Source organism: Dama dama, chromosome 20 (assembly GCF_033118175.1).
Source record: "Dama dama isolate Ldn47 chromosome 20, ASM3311817v1, whole genome shotgun sequence".
Taxonomy (NCBI): Eukaryota; Metazoa; Chordata; class Mammalia; order Artiodactyla; family Cervidae; genus Dama; species Dama dama.
Window position 1 is genome coordinate 11,902,267 of NC_083700.1, and position 11,405 is coordinate 11,913,671.

The 11,405-nt window shown below is 41.1% G+C and overlaps 1 protein-coding gene across 1 annotated transcript; it reads right to left on the reverse strand.

The window, feature by feature from the left end:
* Positions 1–2,452: 2,452 nt before the first annotated feature.
* Positions 2,453–3,409, reverse strand: LOC133074443 (olfactory receptor 10J1). Its single transcript, XM_061168386.1, has one exon. It carries the CDS (start codon positions 3,380–3,382, stop codon positions 2,453–2,455), a length of 930 nt encoding a protein of 309 aa, XP_061024369.1. The 5' UTR covers positions 3,383–3,409.
* Positions 3,410–11,405: the final 7,996 nt, after the last annotated feature.

Sequence of the window (11,405 nt, forward strand, 5' to 3'; positions counted from 1 at the left end):
ATTCTGAATGATGCCCGTCAGTAGCTGCATAGCCCTTAGCCCTAGGAGATGGTCCCATACATAGATCAAGACAGCTTTATTGCCCAGGGAACAAACATTTATTTCACTGAAGCCCAGCATGCAGGACTTTTTCTTGGTGTGATGAGATTAGCTTTATATAGATCACAAAAAAATATCCCAAAGCTTATGTCTTTGTCATTAAATATTAAACATGCTTTGCCCATTTCTCTATCACATTGCATTATGGTGAGATCTGTGTGAGCCCATCTCCCCTGTAAGACTGGAAGCTCCTTTTTACAAGGAATAGTGCAGTTTCTTTTGATATTTTCCATGTCTAGCCCAGCATCTGTCATATAGTAAAGACTCCATGAATGTTTATTGAATGACTGTCAAACCTTTTGCCTGCAATACTTCGTTTTTAATTATTCAGTTTTTTTTCCCAGTTAACAACTTCTCTTAATTTCTTTTAGTCATTTTATATTCTTAGAGAACTTTAGGTATAGTTTGATTGTTGTCATTGCCTCTATTGATCCTGAGAGTGGGTCTGGTATTTCTGTTATGGTCTGGAGAGCAGACATATGTGCTGTTTGGGTCTCTGTACCTTCTTTTGAAGGCTCTTCTGAGTATTGAATCTACCCTTTAATTCTAGTGGAAGCTGTGTTCAGGGGCCATCATGCCCCGATGTCTGAAGTCTAGCCTAGACACTGACTTGACAGCTAATCCCTTGTTCTCCTCACTGTGTATTCATTTGAATCACAAGCCCCAAATCTACATGAAGTTCCTTGGTCAGCCTCTGCTCCCCTGCTCTCTATGACTGTCTGATTCAACTTCATCACAAGGGCATAAATATTTCTATGTGGGACCTCCAAATATTATAGCCTTATTTCTTTTTACCCCATTATTTTCTTGGCTTAGAGTGTATAGATTCATACAACTTCTTAGATGTTTTGGTGGAGCTAAGTAAGGAGGACAAGGATGCCAGAAACTCACAGAGATACCTCATGAACTGAATCCTAGTTTTCCCGAGTCTTAGGTGATTCTCACTGTTTAAAAGTTAAAGCTAGAATGCCTTCAGCAAGTCCTTCACAATCTGACTCCATCTTACCCTTCTGGTCTTATCTCTCTCCATTTCCCTTCATATCTCTTCCATTTCCCTGGTGTCAGTACACAGTCACTTTTCATTTCCTGAACATTCCTCTTACTTTCATACATGTGAATATATTGTTGCTTCTCTTTGAAACTCTTTTCCTATAAAAACTTGCCCATCGGATGATCTCTTCTTCTAAGTGTTTTAAGACCAGTCCAGATTACAATCATCTCCTCTCTGAAGATTTCTGACATCTCTAATGAAGTTTCTTTCTCTCTCTCCTATTTCCCTTCAGTTGTCAATATCACTTGACATGTAGAATTGAAGCTATATATTTTTTAAAGATTTATTTTTGATGTGGACCATTTTTAAAGTCTTTATTGAATTTGTTACAATATTACTTCTGCTTTATGTTTTGGTTTTTTGGTTGTCCAGAATGTGGGATCTTAGCTTCCTGACCAGGGTTAAACCCGCACCCCCTGCATTGGAAGGTGAAGTCTTAACCATTGGAACTGGTTAAACTAGGGAAGTTACAAATCTGTATCTTTAAATGTTTGTCTTTGCCACTAGAGTTTGCATTTTTTGAAACCAGGCAATAAGGCTTCTTTTCAGTTTTGTTTCCCCACACCCAGTCCATGGCCTGTTTCATCCACATTGCCCATTACTTGCTTTCTGAATTAACAGTAGCTGAACTGACCTGGGAGGATTTTGGGATGTGCCCTCAAATGACTGTTAACATGGCTGACAAGATTTGGAATTGCTAGGATCTCTAGTTAAACTGTCAGTGGTCACCATCTTTAATAAACAGTTTTGCATTGAAACTGGGATAAATTAAAGCAGCTGGGAGAGGAAATCTGTTTTCCCCTGGGCTGTCTCATTCTGAGGCTACTTTTCCTGTCCACAGAGTGATTTATGACTTGGTATGTCATGTACAAACAGATTCCAACAGAGACTCCAGGTTGAGAAATTCTCATGTTCTTAAGAAGGGAGGAAGGGATTATAGGGAAGAATGTATGTCCTTGATTCTGTTTTTTTTTTTTTTTTTTTTCTAAAGGACCCTCTTCACTAAGCAGAGAGCCACAAGGAAACCAAGAGGTCAGTGAAAACTCCTTGGCCCACACTACTTTTCAACCTCTTCTTCAGGCATATCCCATCCTTATTTGTTTAATTATCCATAAAAATAGGGCCAACACTTCATCCAGGGACTTTATTTAAAGTTCCAAGACTCTTAGTTGGATGCTGTTTCTGTTCCTCTCTTTTCCTCCTCCGTAAGGGGCAGGTCTCTGGGAGCCAAGGACATAGGGCTCAGCTCCTCATAGTCCTGCTTAGAATGCTAAGAGCCTCAGAAAACCAATCCCCAAACTGTCAGAAAGGCTTCCTGCCAATGGCCCGGAGCAGAGCATCCTTGACCTCTTTGTTCCTCAGGGTGTACACCACGGGGTTCAGTAGTGGGGTGATGACAGTGTAGGTCATTGAGATCAGCTGGTCCTGATCCTTGGTGTTCTCTGACTTGGGCTTGAGGTAGGCGATGGAGGCACAGCCATAGTGGACGATGACCACAGTGAGGTGGGAGGCGCAGGTGGCAAAGGCCTTCTTCCGGCCCTCGGTAGAGGTGATCTTGAGTATGGTGGAGATGATGAGAACATAAGAGATGAAGACCAGACCCATAGGCACAACGAGCACGAAAACACTGATTATCAAAGTCAGGATCTCATTGACAGTCGTGTCAACGCAGGAGAGCTTCATCACAGGCCGGATGTCACAGAAGAAGTGGGCCACCTTTGTGGCACAGAAAGGTAACCTGAATACAGACGTCACCTGTGTCATGGCCACAATCAGCCCGATGCTGCAGGCCGCCCACACCAGCTGGATGCACACTCTCCTGTTCATAATGACTGTGTATCTCAAGGGGCTGCAGATGGCCACATAGCGGTCATATCCCATCACTGTGAGCAGGAAGCAGTTAGTGATCCCAAAGGTTACAAAAAAGAACATCTGTGTGGCACAACCTGCCAATGAAATGGACTGGCTCATACCCACAAGGCTGGACAGCATTCTTGGAAGAATAACTAGTGTATATATAGTCTCTGAAGTGGACAGCATACTGAGGAAGAAGTACATGGGAGTGTGGAGATGATGATCAATTTGTATAATGATCACAATAATTATATTACCTGCTAAGGTTAAGATGTATGGTGCAAGAAACATCACAAAAAGAGTGAGCTGGTGCTCGTGGAAGCTGGAGAAACTTTGTAAAACAAACTCAGTGGTGAGAGTATGGTTCTCTCTCTTCATTGAGTGGCCACTAGATTGGAAATGTAGAAGAATAAAAGTTACATAATCTCAGTAAAGCAGTTTAATCCATTTTTGAAATTGATTGAACTTTTTTTCTCCTTTATAAACCTGGGGATACATTTTCCAGTGGCAGTGGAATACAGTTAATCTTTAGGTTTACTTATCTTCATTTAAAATATTCCTGTTCTGTGGCCATCTATTATAATACAATTTCCTATGCATGCTAGAATCAACTAAGTTTTTTTCCCTGCACTGTATAACCATGGACATTCCCACTTCACTGTACTCTTCATCCTTGTCATCTGGAATGCTCTTCCTATCTTCCTCCTCTTAATAAATTGTCCTCATTCTTCAAAGACTAATGCATGTCTTCTCCTCCATTAATGCATATTGTCCTCTGAAATTTTGATGTTTGTTTGCATTATTGTCATCCCTCCTCTGTGCACTCTGTGGCTTTATACCTTTTACATCTGCGTATCTCACTGACTCAAGATTATGCATGAATTTGATGCTTGAAAACAATTTGTTTAGGGATTGACTGGAAAGTTCTTTTATTTCAAAACTGTGAATCATCCCCTTGCATGTCCTTTAGGAAATAAAAGCAAAGCAGATTCAGAAATGTTCATCTTGTTTTCAAGAAGGAAAAGGTGAATTTTAACCAGCCACCATCCACACTGCTGTCTGAATGATGGAAGCTGGCTGACACTTCACAGCACTGACTCACGTATATTGTAAACCATGGTACATCTTCATTTTCCCTAAACTAGAAGGCAAATTTACAGCCAACACAACTTTGTGAGTAGGAATACACCTACTCTGCAGGGGTGAACAATCGTACCAGGGAAGATGCAGCAAATTCATGTGTCCTTCATCTAAAGTAAAAGCAGGCTCTGAATATAAAGAACAGAGTTACACTAAACATACATCATTTTGTTGAAAGATGGGGCTCAGTCCAATTCATGTAATATTTCACATTTAGGTCCCTTTAGACAGTAAGCTCCTGTAGGCTATTTAAATTATATTCTGATTTCCTTATGCATATTCAGAAAAAGACTTTTTGCATAAAGTAAATCATATCAGTGAGGAAGCTTAGTAGACATGGAGACCTCCTTCTAGTTCATAAAAAATTATTTAAGAGAAATTGAAGACCAACTGTTAATCACTTACATTAAGAATGCTAAAAGAGAGTAAAGTTACAACAGGAAATATTTCCCAATAGGAAAATTCATTTGACTCTAAAACACATGACTAAAGACAGTTATCTTCTGAGAGGCCTCCAGGCATAAATTAGGCAGTGGTCCAGTCATGGGGTGGTATGACACCTCTACCATGAAATAAAAAATGTGTGTTAGAGCTTTTGATTGTTCTAATGATGGTCATGGATGCAGTTAGCAATTAGTGGTGCTAAATGTCCTGCAGTATATGTGATGATCCCACCCAAGGAAGAGCTGTCCCATTCAAATACCAATAGGGCTTCTCCTGAGAAACCCAGGGCTAGAGTGTCATCTAATTCTGGCTGAAGTCTAACTGTCTTGAGGTAGATGAATGGCTGCTATAACCTGGTTAGTATCCACCACCCTATGGAGCCTATAATTCTTCCAAGAAAATCAAGGGCAAGAAGAGCAAACACAACCTAATGCCGGACCTACCCCAGCTATGACAAGAACTGTTAATGCGCCATAAATTAAAGTCCGTCCATGAGCAATAATACCCAAGTCAGTTCTTTTTCTAAAAAACTCTTGCCTGTAACTGCCTAGGGCTGAGGCACAACAAGATAACTCAGCTCGAGGAGGCTGAGGAGTGAAGATGTAAGTGTCTGACTCCCTTGGCCCCAGTGTGCAGGTCAGGGAAGGACAAGGTAACCAGAAACAACTGTGACAGGTTGAGCGGGTAGCAGATAAATACAAACTGGCAGGAATGTGGTCGGGCTGGGGAGCTGTAGGCATCCTTGACAGCCCCTGTGTAGAGAAGTCTTCAAAGCCAAAGAAGGAGTTCCCCCAGGAGCAGCCAGTGGGGCTCCTGGAGGTGACTCCCTGTAGACATCCTCAGAGCCACACTGGGGCTGGGAGGGTACAGACAGTAGGATCCTGGGGGGCTCATTATGTGTAGGGCTCATTTACCCAATACTAGGGCTGGCATTTGGGGAGTCTGGGGAGAGTTTTTGCTTCAAGTAGCAACAGAATTAGAGGAAGCTGGTTTATTTAGCTCACTCTAACTTGTTCGAATAAGTACATTATTACTGGCTGGTTAACTCAGTTGGTCAGAGTGGTGTTAACAATAAAATAATGAATTAGTACACTGTGCTTTTTTACATATGTGCCTTGGAAATCCGTAGTTTACAAATCTAGGCAGCTCAAGCTTGGAGCCATATTTCTTTGGATCTCATGAAGTTTAGCACGCCCCCACCCCCCGCCTTTTTTTTATAGGCAGGATTTCTATCCAGGGTTCTCTCTTTGGAATGAAAGTAGTCGAATATGGCCATGGTTCTGCAGAGAACAGTTCATGCTGCCTGTCTTTCTGCCCTGTGACATTCAGAATTGGGAGACATTAGATCTTTAGACATTAGTCTTTAGATCCAAGGATCCTCTCTTGGGGGTTAGGAAACAGAAAAGAGCCTCTGAACATTGTTCTCATTACTCAGATTACCTCCTCTTCTCCATTTGGCAAACTTCTACTAGTCTATCAAGTCTCAGCCTCAGAATTTACTTTTTATGAAGACTTTCCATGAGTCAGTTTATTGCTTCTGTAATATTTTCTTCCTTTAACATGAGGTACTTATCTATGCCCATTCATTCTTGGAGTACTAATCATATGCTAGGCCTTGTGCTCATTGCTGGGCATATAGCACTGAATGAGATACTTTATAAACCTTTGAAGGGCTCAATGTTTAGTTACAGGTGATTGGTGTTGTTCAGTCACTAAGTCGTGTCTGACTCTTTGCAATCCCATGGACCGCAGCATGCCAGGCTTCCCAGCCCTTCACTATCTCCCAGAGTTTACTCAAACTCATGTCATTGAGTTTGGTGATGCCATCCAACCATCTCAACCTCTGTTGTCCACTTTTCCTCCTGCTCTCAATCTTTGCCAACATCAGGGTCTTTTCCAATGAGTCAGCTCTTTGCAACATGTGGCCAAAGGATTGAAGCTTCAGCATCAGTCCTTCCAATGAATATTCAGGGATGATTTCCTTTAGGATTGACTGGTTTGATCTCCTTTCTGTCCAAGGGACTCTCAAGAGTCTTCTCCAGCACCACAGTTCAAAAGCATCAATTCTTCAGTACTCAGCCTTCTTTATGGTCCAACTCTCACATGCATACATGACTATTGGAAAAATCATAACTTTGACTAGATGAACCTTTGTTGGCAAACTGATGCCTCTGCTTTTTAATACATTGTTTAGATTTGTCATATCTTTTCTTCCAAGGAGCAAGTATCTTTTAATTTCATAGCTGCAGTCAGCATCCACAGTGCTTTTGGAGCCCAAGAAGATAAAATCTGTCACTGTTTCCATGGTTTCCCCATCTATTTGCCATGAAATGATGGGACCTGATGCCATGATCTTTGTTTTTTGAATGTTGAGTTTTAAGCCAGCTTTTTCTCTTCTCTTTCACCTTCATCAAGAGGCTCCTTAGTTCCTCTTTGCTTTCTGCCATTACAGTGGTATCATCTGCGTATCTGAGATTGTTGATATTTCTCTTGGTAATCTTGATTCCAGCTTGTGCTTCATTCAACCTGGTATTTCCCATGAAGTACTCTGCGTGTAAGTTAAATAATCAGAGTGACAGTATACAGTGTTGATGTACTCCTTTCAAGAACCTGTTGAACAGTATGAAAAAACAAAAAGATATGACACCAGAAGATGTGCCCCCCAGGTTGGTAGGTGTCCATTATGCTACTGGGAAAGAGTGGAGAAGTAGCTCCAGAAAGAATGAAGAGGCCAGGACAAAGCAGAAATGATGCTCAGTTGCGGATATGTCTGGTCATGAAAGTAAAGTTCAATGCTATGAAGAACAATATTGCATAGGAATCTGGAATGTTAGGTCTATGAATCAAGGTAATTTGGAGTGGTAAGTGGTCAAGTAGGAGATGGCAAGAGTGAGCTTCAACATTTTAGGAATCAGTGAACTAAAATTGACAGGAAAAGGTGAATTTAATTCAGATGACCATTATATCTACCACTGTGGTCCAGAATCCCTTAAAAGAAATGGAGTAGTCCTCATAGTCAGCAAAAAGAGCCCAAAATACAGTACTTGGGTGCAATCTCAAAAATGACAGAATAATCTTGGTTTGTTAACAAGGCAAACCATTCAATATCACAGTAATCTAAGTCTATGTCCCAATCACCAAAGCCAAAGAAGCTGAAGCTGAGAAGTTCTACAGACCTGCAAAACCTTCTAGAACTAACACCAAGAAAAGATGTCCTTTTCATTTTAGGGGATTGAAATGCAAAACTAGGAAGTCAAGAGATACCTGGAGTAGCAGGCAAGTTTCACCTGGGAGTACAAAATGAAGCAGGGCAAAGGCTAACAGAGTTTTGCCAAGAGAACACATGGTCATAGCAAACACCCTCTTCCAGCAACACAAGAGAAGACTCTACACATGAACATGATTAGATGGTCAGTACCAAAATCAGATTGCTTATATTTGAAACTGAAGATGGAGAAGCTCTATACAGTCAGCAAAAATAAGACCTGGAGCTGACTGTGGCTCAGATCATGAACTCCTTATTGCAAAATTCAGGTTTAAGTTGAAGAAAGTAGGGAAAACCACTAGGCTATTCAGGTATGACCTAAATCAAATCCCTTATGATTATACAGTTACAGGTGGTAGACAAGTAGACTGAAATAATGCCACAAGTAAGTGGGACAGGAAGAAGATGGTTCCTGATTAGACTAAGGTTGATTACAGAAAAATATGTTGTAGGTAAAGTAAGACCAGTTTACAAAAGATTTTATTTTATTTTATTTTTCATTTATTTTTATTAGTTGGAGGCTAATTACTTCACAACATTGCAGTGGGTTTTGTCATACATTGACATGAATCAGCCATGGAGAACAAAAGATTTTAGAATGGCTTCCCAGGTGGCGCAGTGGTAAAGAAGCCTCCTGCCAAGCAGGAGATGCAGGAGTTGTGGGTTCAATCCCTGTGTTGGAAAAGTCCCCCGTAATAGGAAATGGCAACCCACTTCAGTAGTCTTGCCTGGAAAATTCCATGAACAGAGGAGCCTGGTGGACTATAGTCCACGGAGTCAAGAAGAGTAGGTACAGCTGAACACACACACACAGAAACTTCATCACTTTTAAGGGCCTTTCAAATTATTTCACTTATCCCTCCTGTTCATGGGCTTCACTGTCCTTAGCAACTTGCCTTTAAAAGACCACCAGCCCTCATCAGCTACCCTGCACCCTCTTCTTGTTTCTCTGGCGATTTTGCTTCCATGCTGGTAAAAGAAGATACTCAGCACTGGAATTTGATAGATTGATCTGGCAGCAGTACAAAGATGGATTTGAGGTTGGTGAAAAGAAGCAGCGTGGTTGCTGACATAACAGGTCAGGTCAGAGATAATTGGGATTGATCTATATGGGTTGACAATGGCCCATATGAGCGGGAGAGGTAAGACAGACATATGAGGTAAACCAAGAGGGCTTATAACTGAATCAGTGTGTGGATCAAGGGAGAAGAAAGAACAAATCATTATATAAACTACTCCCATCAGGTTCATTCACATCAGTTCCCTGATTATTCATAATATGCATAGCTTTTTGTAATAACAGATAAATCAAATAAATGATCTTTATATTAATGTTCTATCATTAGGTATGATTGGTGGCTATGGGATCTCAGCAGCAAGAGTAGAATTGGGCAAAATAGCTCAGTGCTTTATGATGCCATTGCTTTGGGACAAATCAGGAAGATTTTGGAAATGTGGCACTCGGTAGATGGTATAAAAATGTGGTGCTGGGGAAAAAGAGGTTTTCAGCTTCTGAGTCAACTAAGATTTATTGAATACTTTCACACTTTTTTGTCTCACTTAATCCTCCAAACAACCTTATAAAGTCATTGGTACTATTTCATTTTACAGAGGAGAAATTATGAGGAATCTATTACTCCATCAACAGTAAGTCTATTGGTTCAGTTCAGCTCAGTTCAGTCGCTCAGTCGTGTCTGACTCTTTGTGACCCCATGGACTGCAGCATGCCAGGCTTCCCTATTTGGTGCCAAATGGAATGAGTGTGTGGTGACTGTAGAAACAAAACTAGGGAAACAGCCAAGAAGATCTGCAATAAACTGCTTTATTTGGGGACCATATTCAAGTAGTTCTAGTTTATTCATGCCATTCACAGTAGTTTAGGATCACAGGTCTAAGCCCTCCTAATGATGGTTTAGAATTGTCAATGGCAGTCTTTCAGAGCCGTGACTAGATCTCACAACAAGGTTAACTGAGGTCAGCATTGTGCCTGAATGTCTTAGCTTGGGCTGCTATAACAGATATCATAGACTGTGTGGCTTAAATGACAGGCATTTATTTCTCATTTCTGGAGGCTGAGAATCCAAGATCAAAGTGCTAGAAGATTTGGTTCCTTGGTAAGACTTTTCTCTCTGGATTGCAGATGGCTGCCTTTTCTCTGTGTCCTCATATGATGGAGAAACAGTGGTAGAGAGAGCCCTTTATCTCTTTTTAAAGGATCCTAATCTGATCACTTCACTTCATGACAAGTAGATGGGGAAACAATGGAAACAGTGACAGACTTTATTTTCTTGTGCTCCAAAATCACTGCAGATGGTTACTGCAGCCATGAAATTAAAAGACACTTGCTCCTTGGAAGAGAATCTATGACAAACCTAGACAGCATATTAAAAAGCAGAGACGTTACTTTAATGACAAAGGTCTGTATAGTGAAAGCTATGGTTTTTCCAGTAGTCGTGTATGGATGTGAGAGTTGGACCATAAAGAATTCTGAGCACTGAAGAATTGATGCTTTTGAACTATGGTGCTGGAGAAGACTCTTGAGAGTCTCTTGGACAGCAAGGAGATCAAACCAGTCAATCCTAAAGGAAAAATCAGTCCTGAATATTCACTGAAGGACTGATGCTGAAGCTCCAAAACTCTGACCACCTGATATGAAGAACTGACTCATTGGAAAAGACCCTGATGCTCAGAAAGATTGAAGGCAGGAGGGAGAAGGGGACAACAGAGAATGAGATGGTTGGATGGCATCACCTATTCGATGGACAAGAGTTTGAGAAACCTCTGGGAGTTGGTAATGGACAGGGAAGCCTGGCATGTTTCAGCCCATGGGATTGCAAAGAGTTGGACAGGACTAAGTGACTGAACTGAGCTGAATCCCATCAGGAGGACCCCACCCACCCTCCTGACCTCATCTAAACCTACTTCTGGCAAGCTCTGTCTCCAAATTCCATCTGATAAGAGCTTAATCTTTACAATATGGGGCTGGTGGTAGGGGGACACAGTTCAATCCATAGCATCGAACTTATATCTACTTTCGGACTATCCCTGTCTCCATTTTTTTTGGACATGAAAGCTCCAACAGTTCATATCTCCAGCTTGATGATGGTTGGATAATAATAGTTGTATTACTTATAACAATTGATAGAAAAAAAGTTCCTGGAAAGATAACTACAAATTTAGTAATCTGTGCTTTCAAATGATTTATGGTACATTTAAAAATAGGCACACATGTCTATGTAAGTATTTATACATTCTGCCTATGAAGGTCGATTGCATACATGAATTGTCAGACTCCTTGCAATGTCTCTGGGGCACCAAGGAGAGAAGTGAGAATGACTGATGCTCTGAGTATTTGGTTAGACCAGTCAGTGGGTTGGGCACAGGTCAATGGAATCTGGGTAGGGACACAGAAAGGCAGCTGAGTGGTTTATTAAGACATGGCAGGTGTATTCAGGAAGTAACTCTTGGAAGACCCTGGAGAATATTTAGTACCTTTTACTGTAACAGGGGATCAAAGACTATAGGGGAAGCCTATTTACAAACTCAGCACCT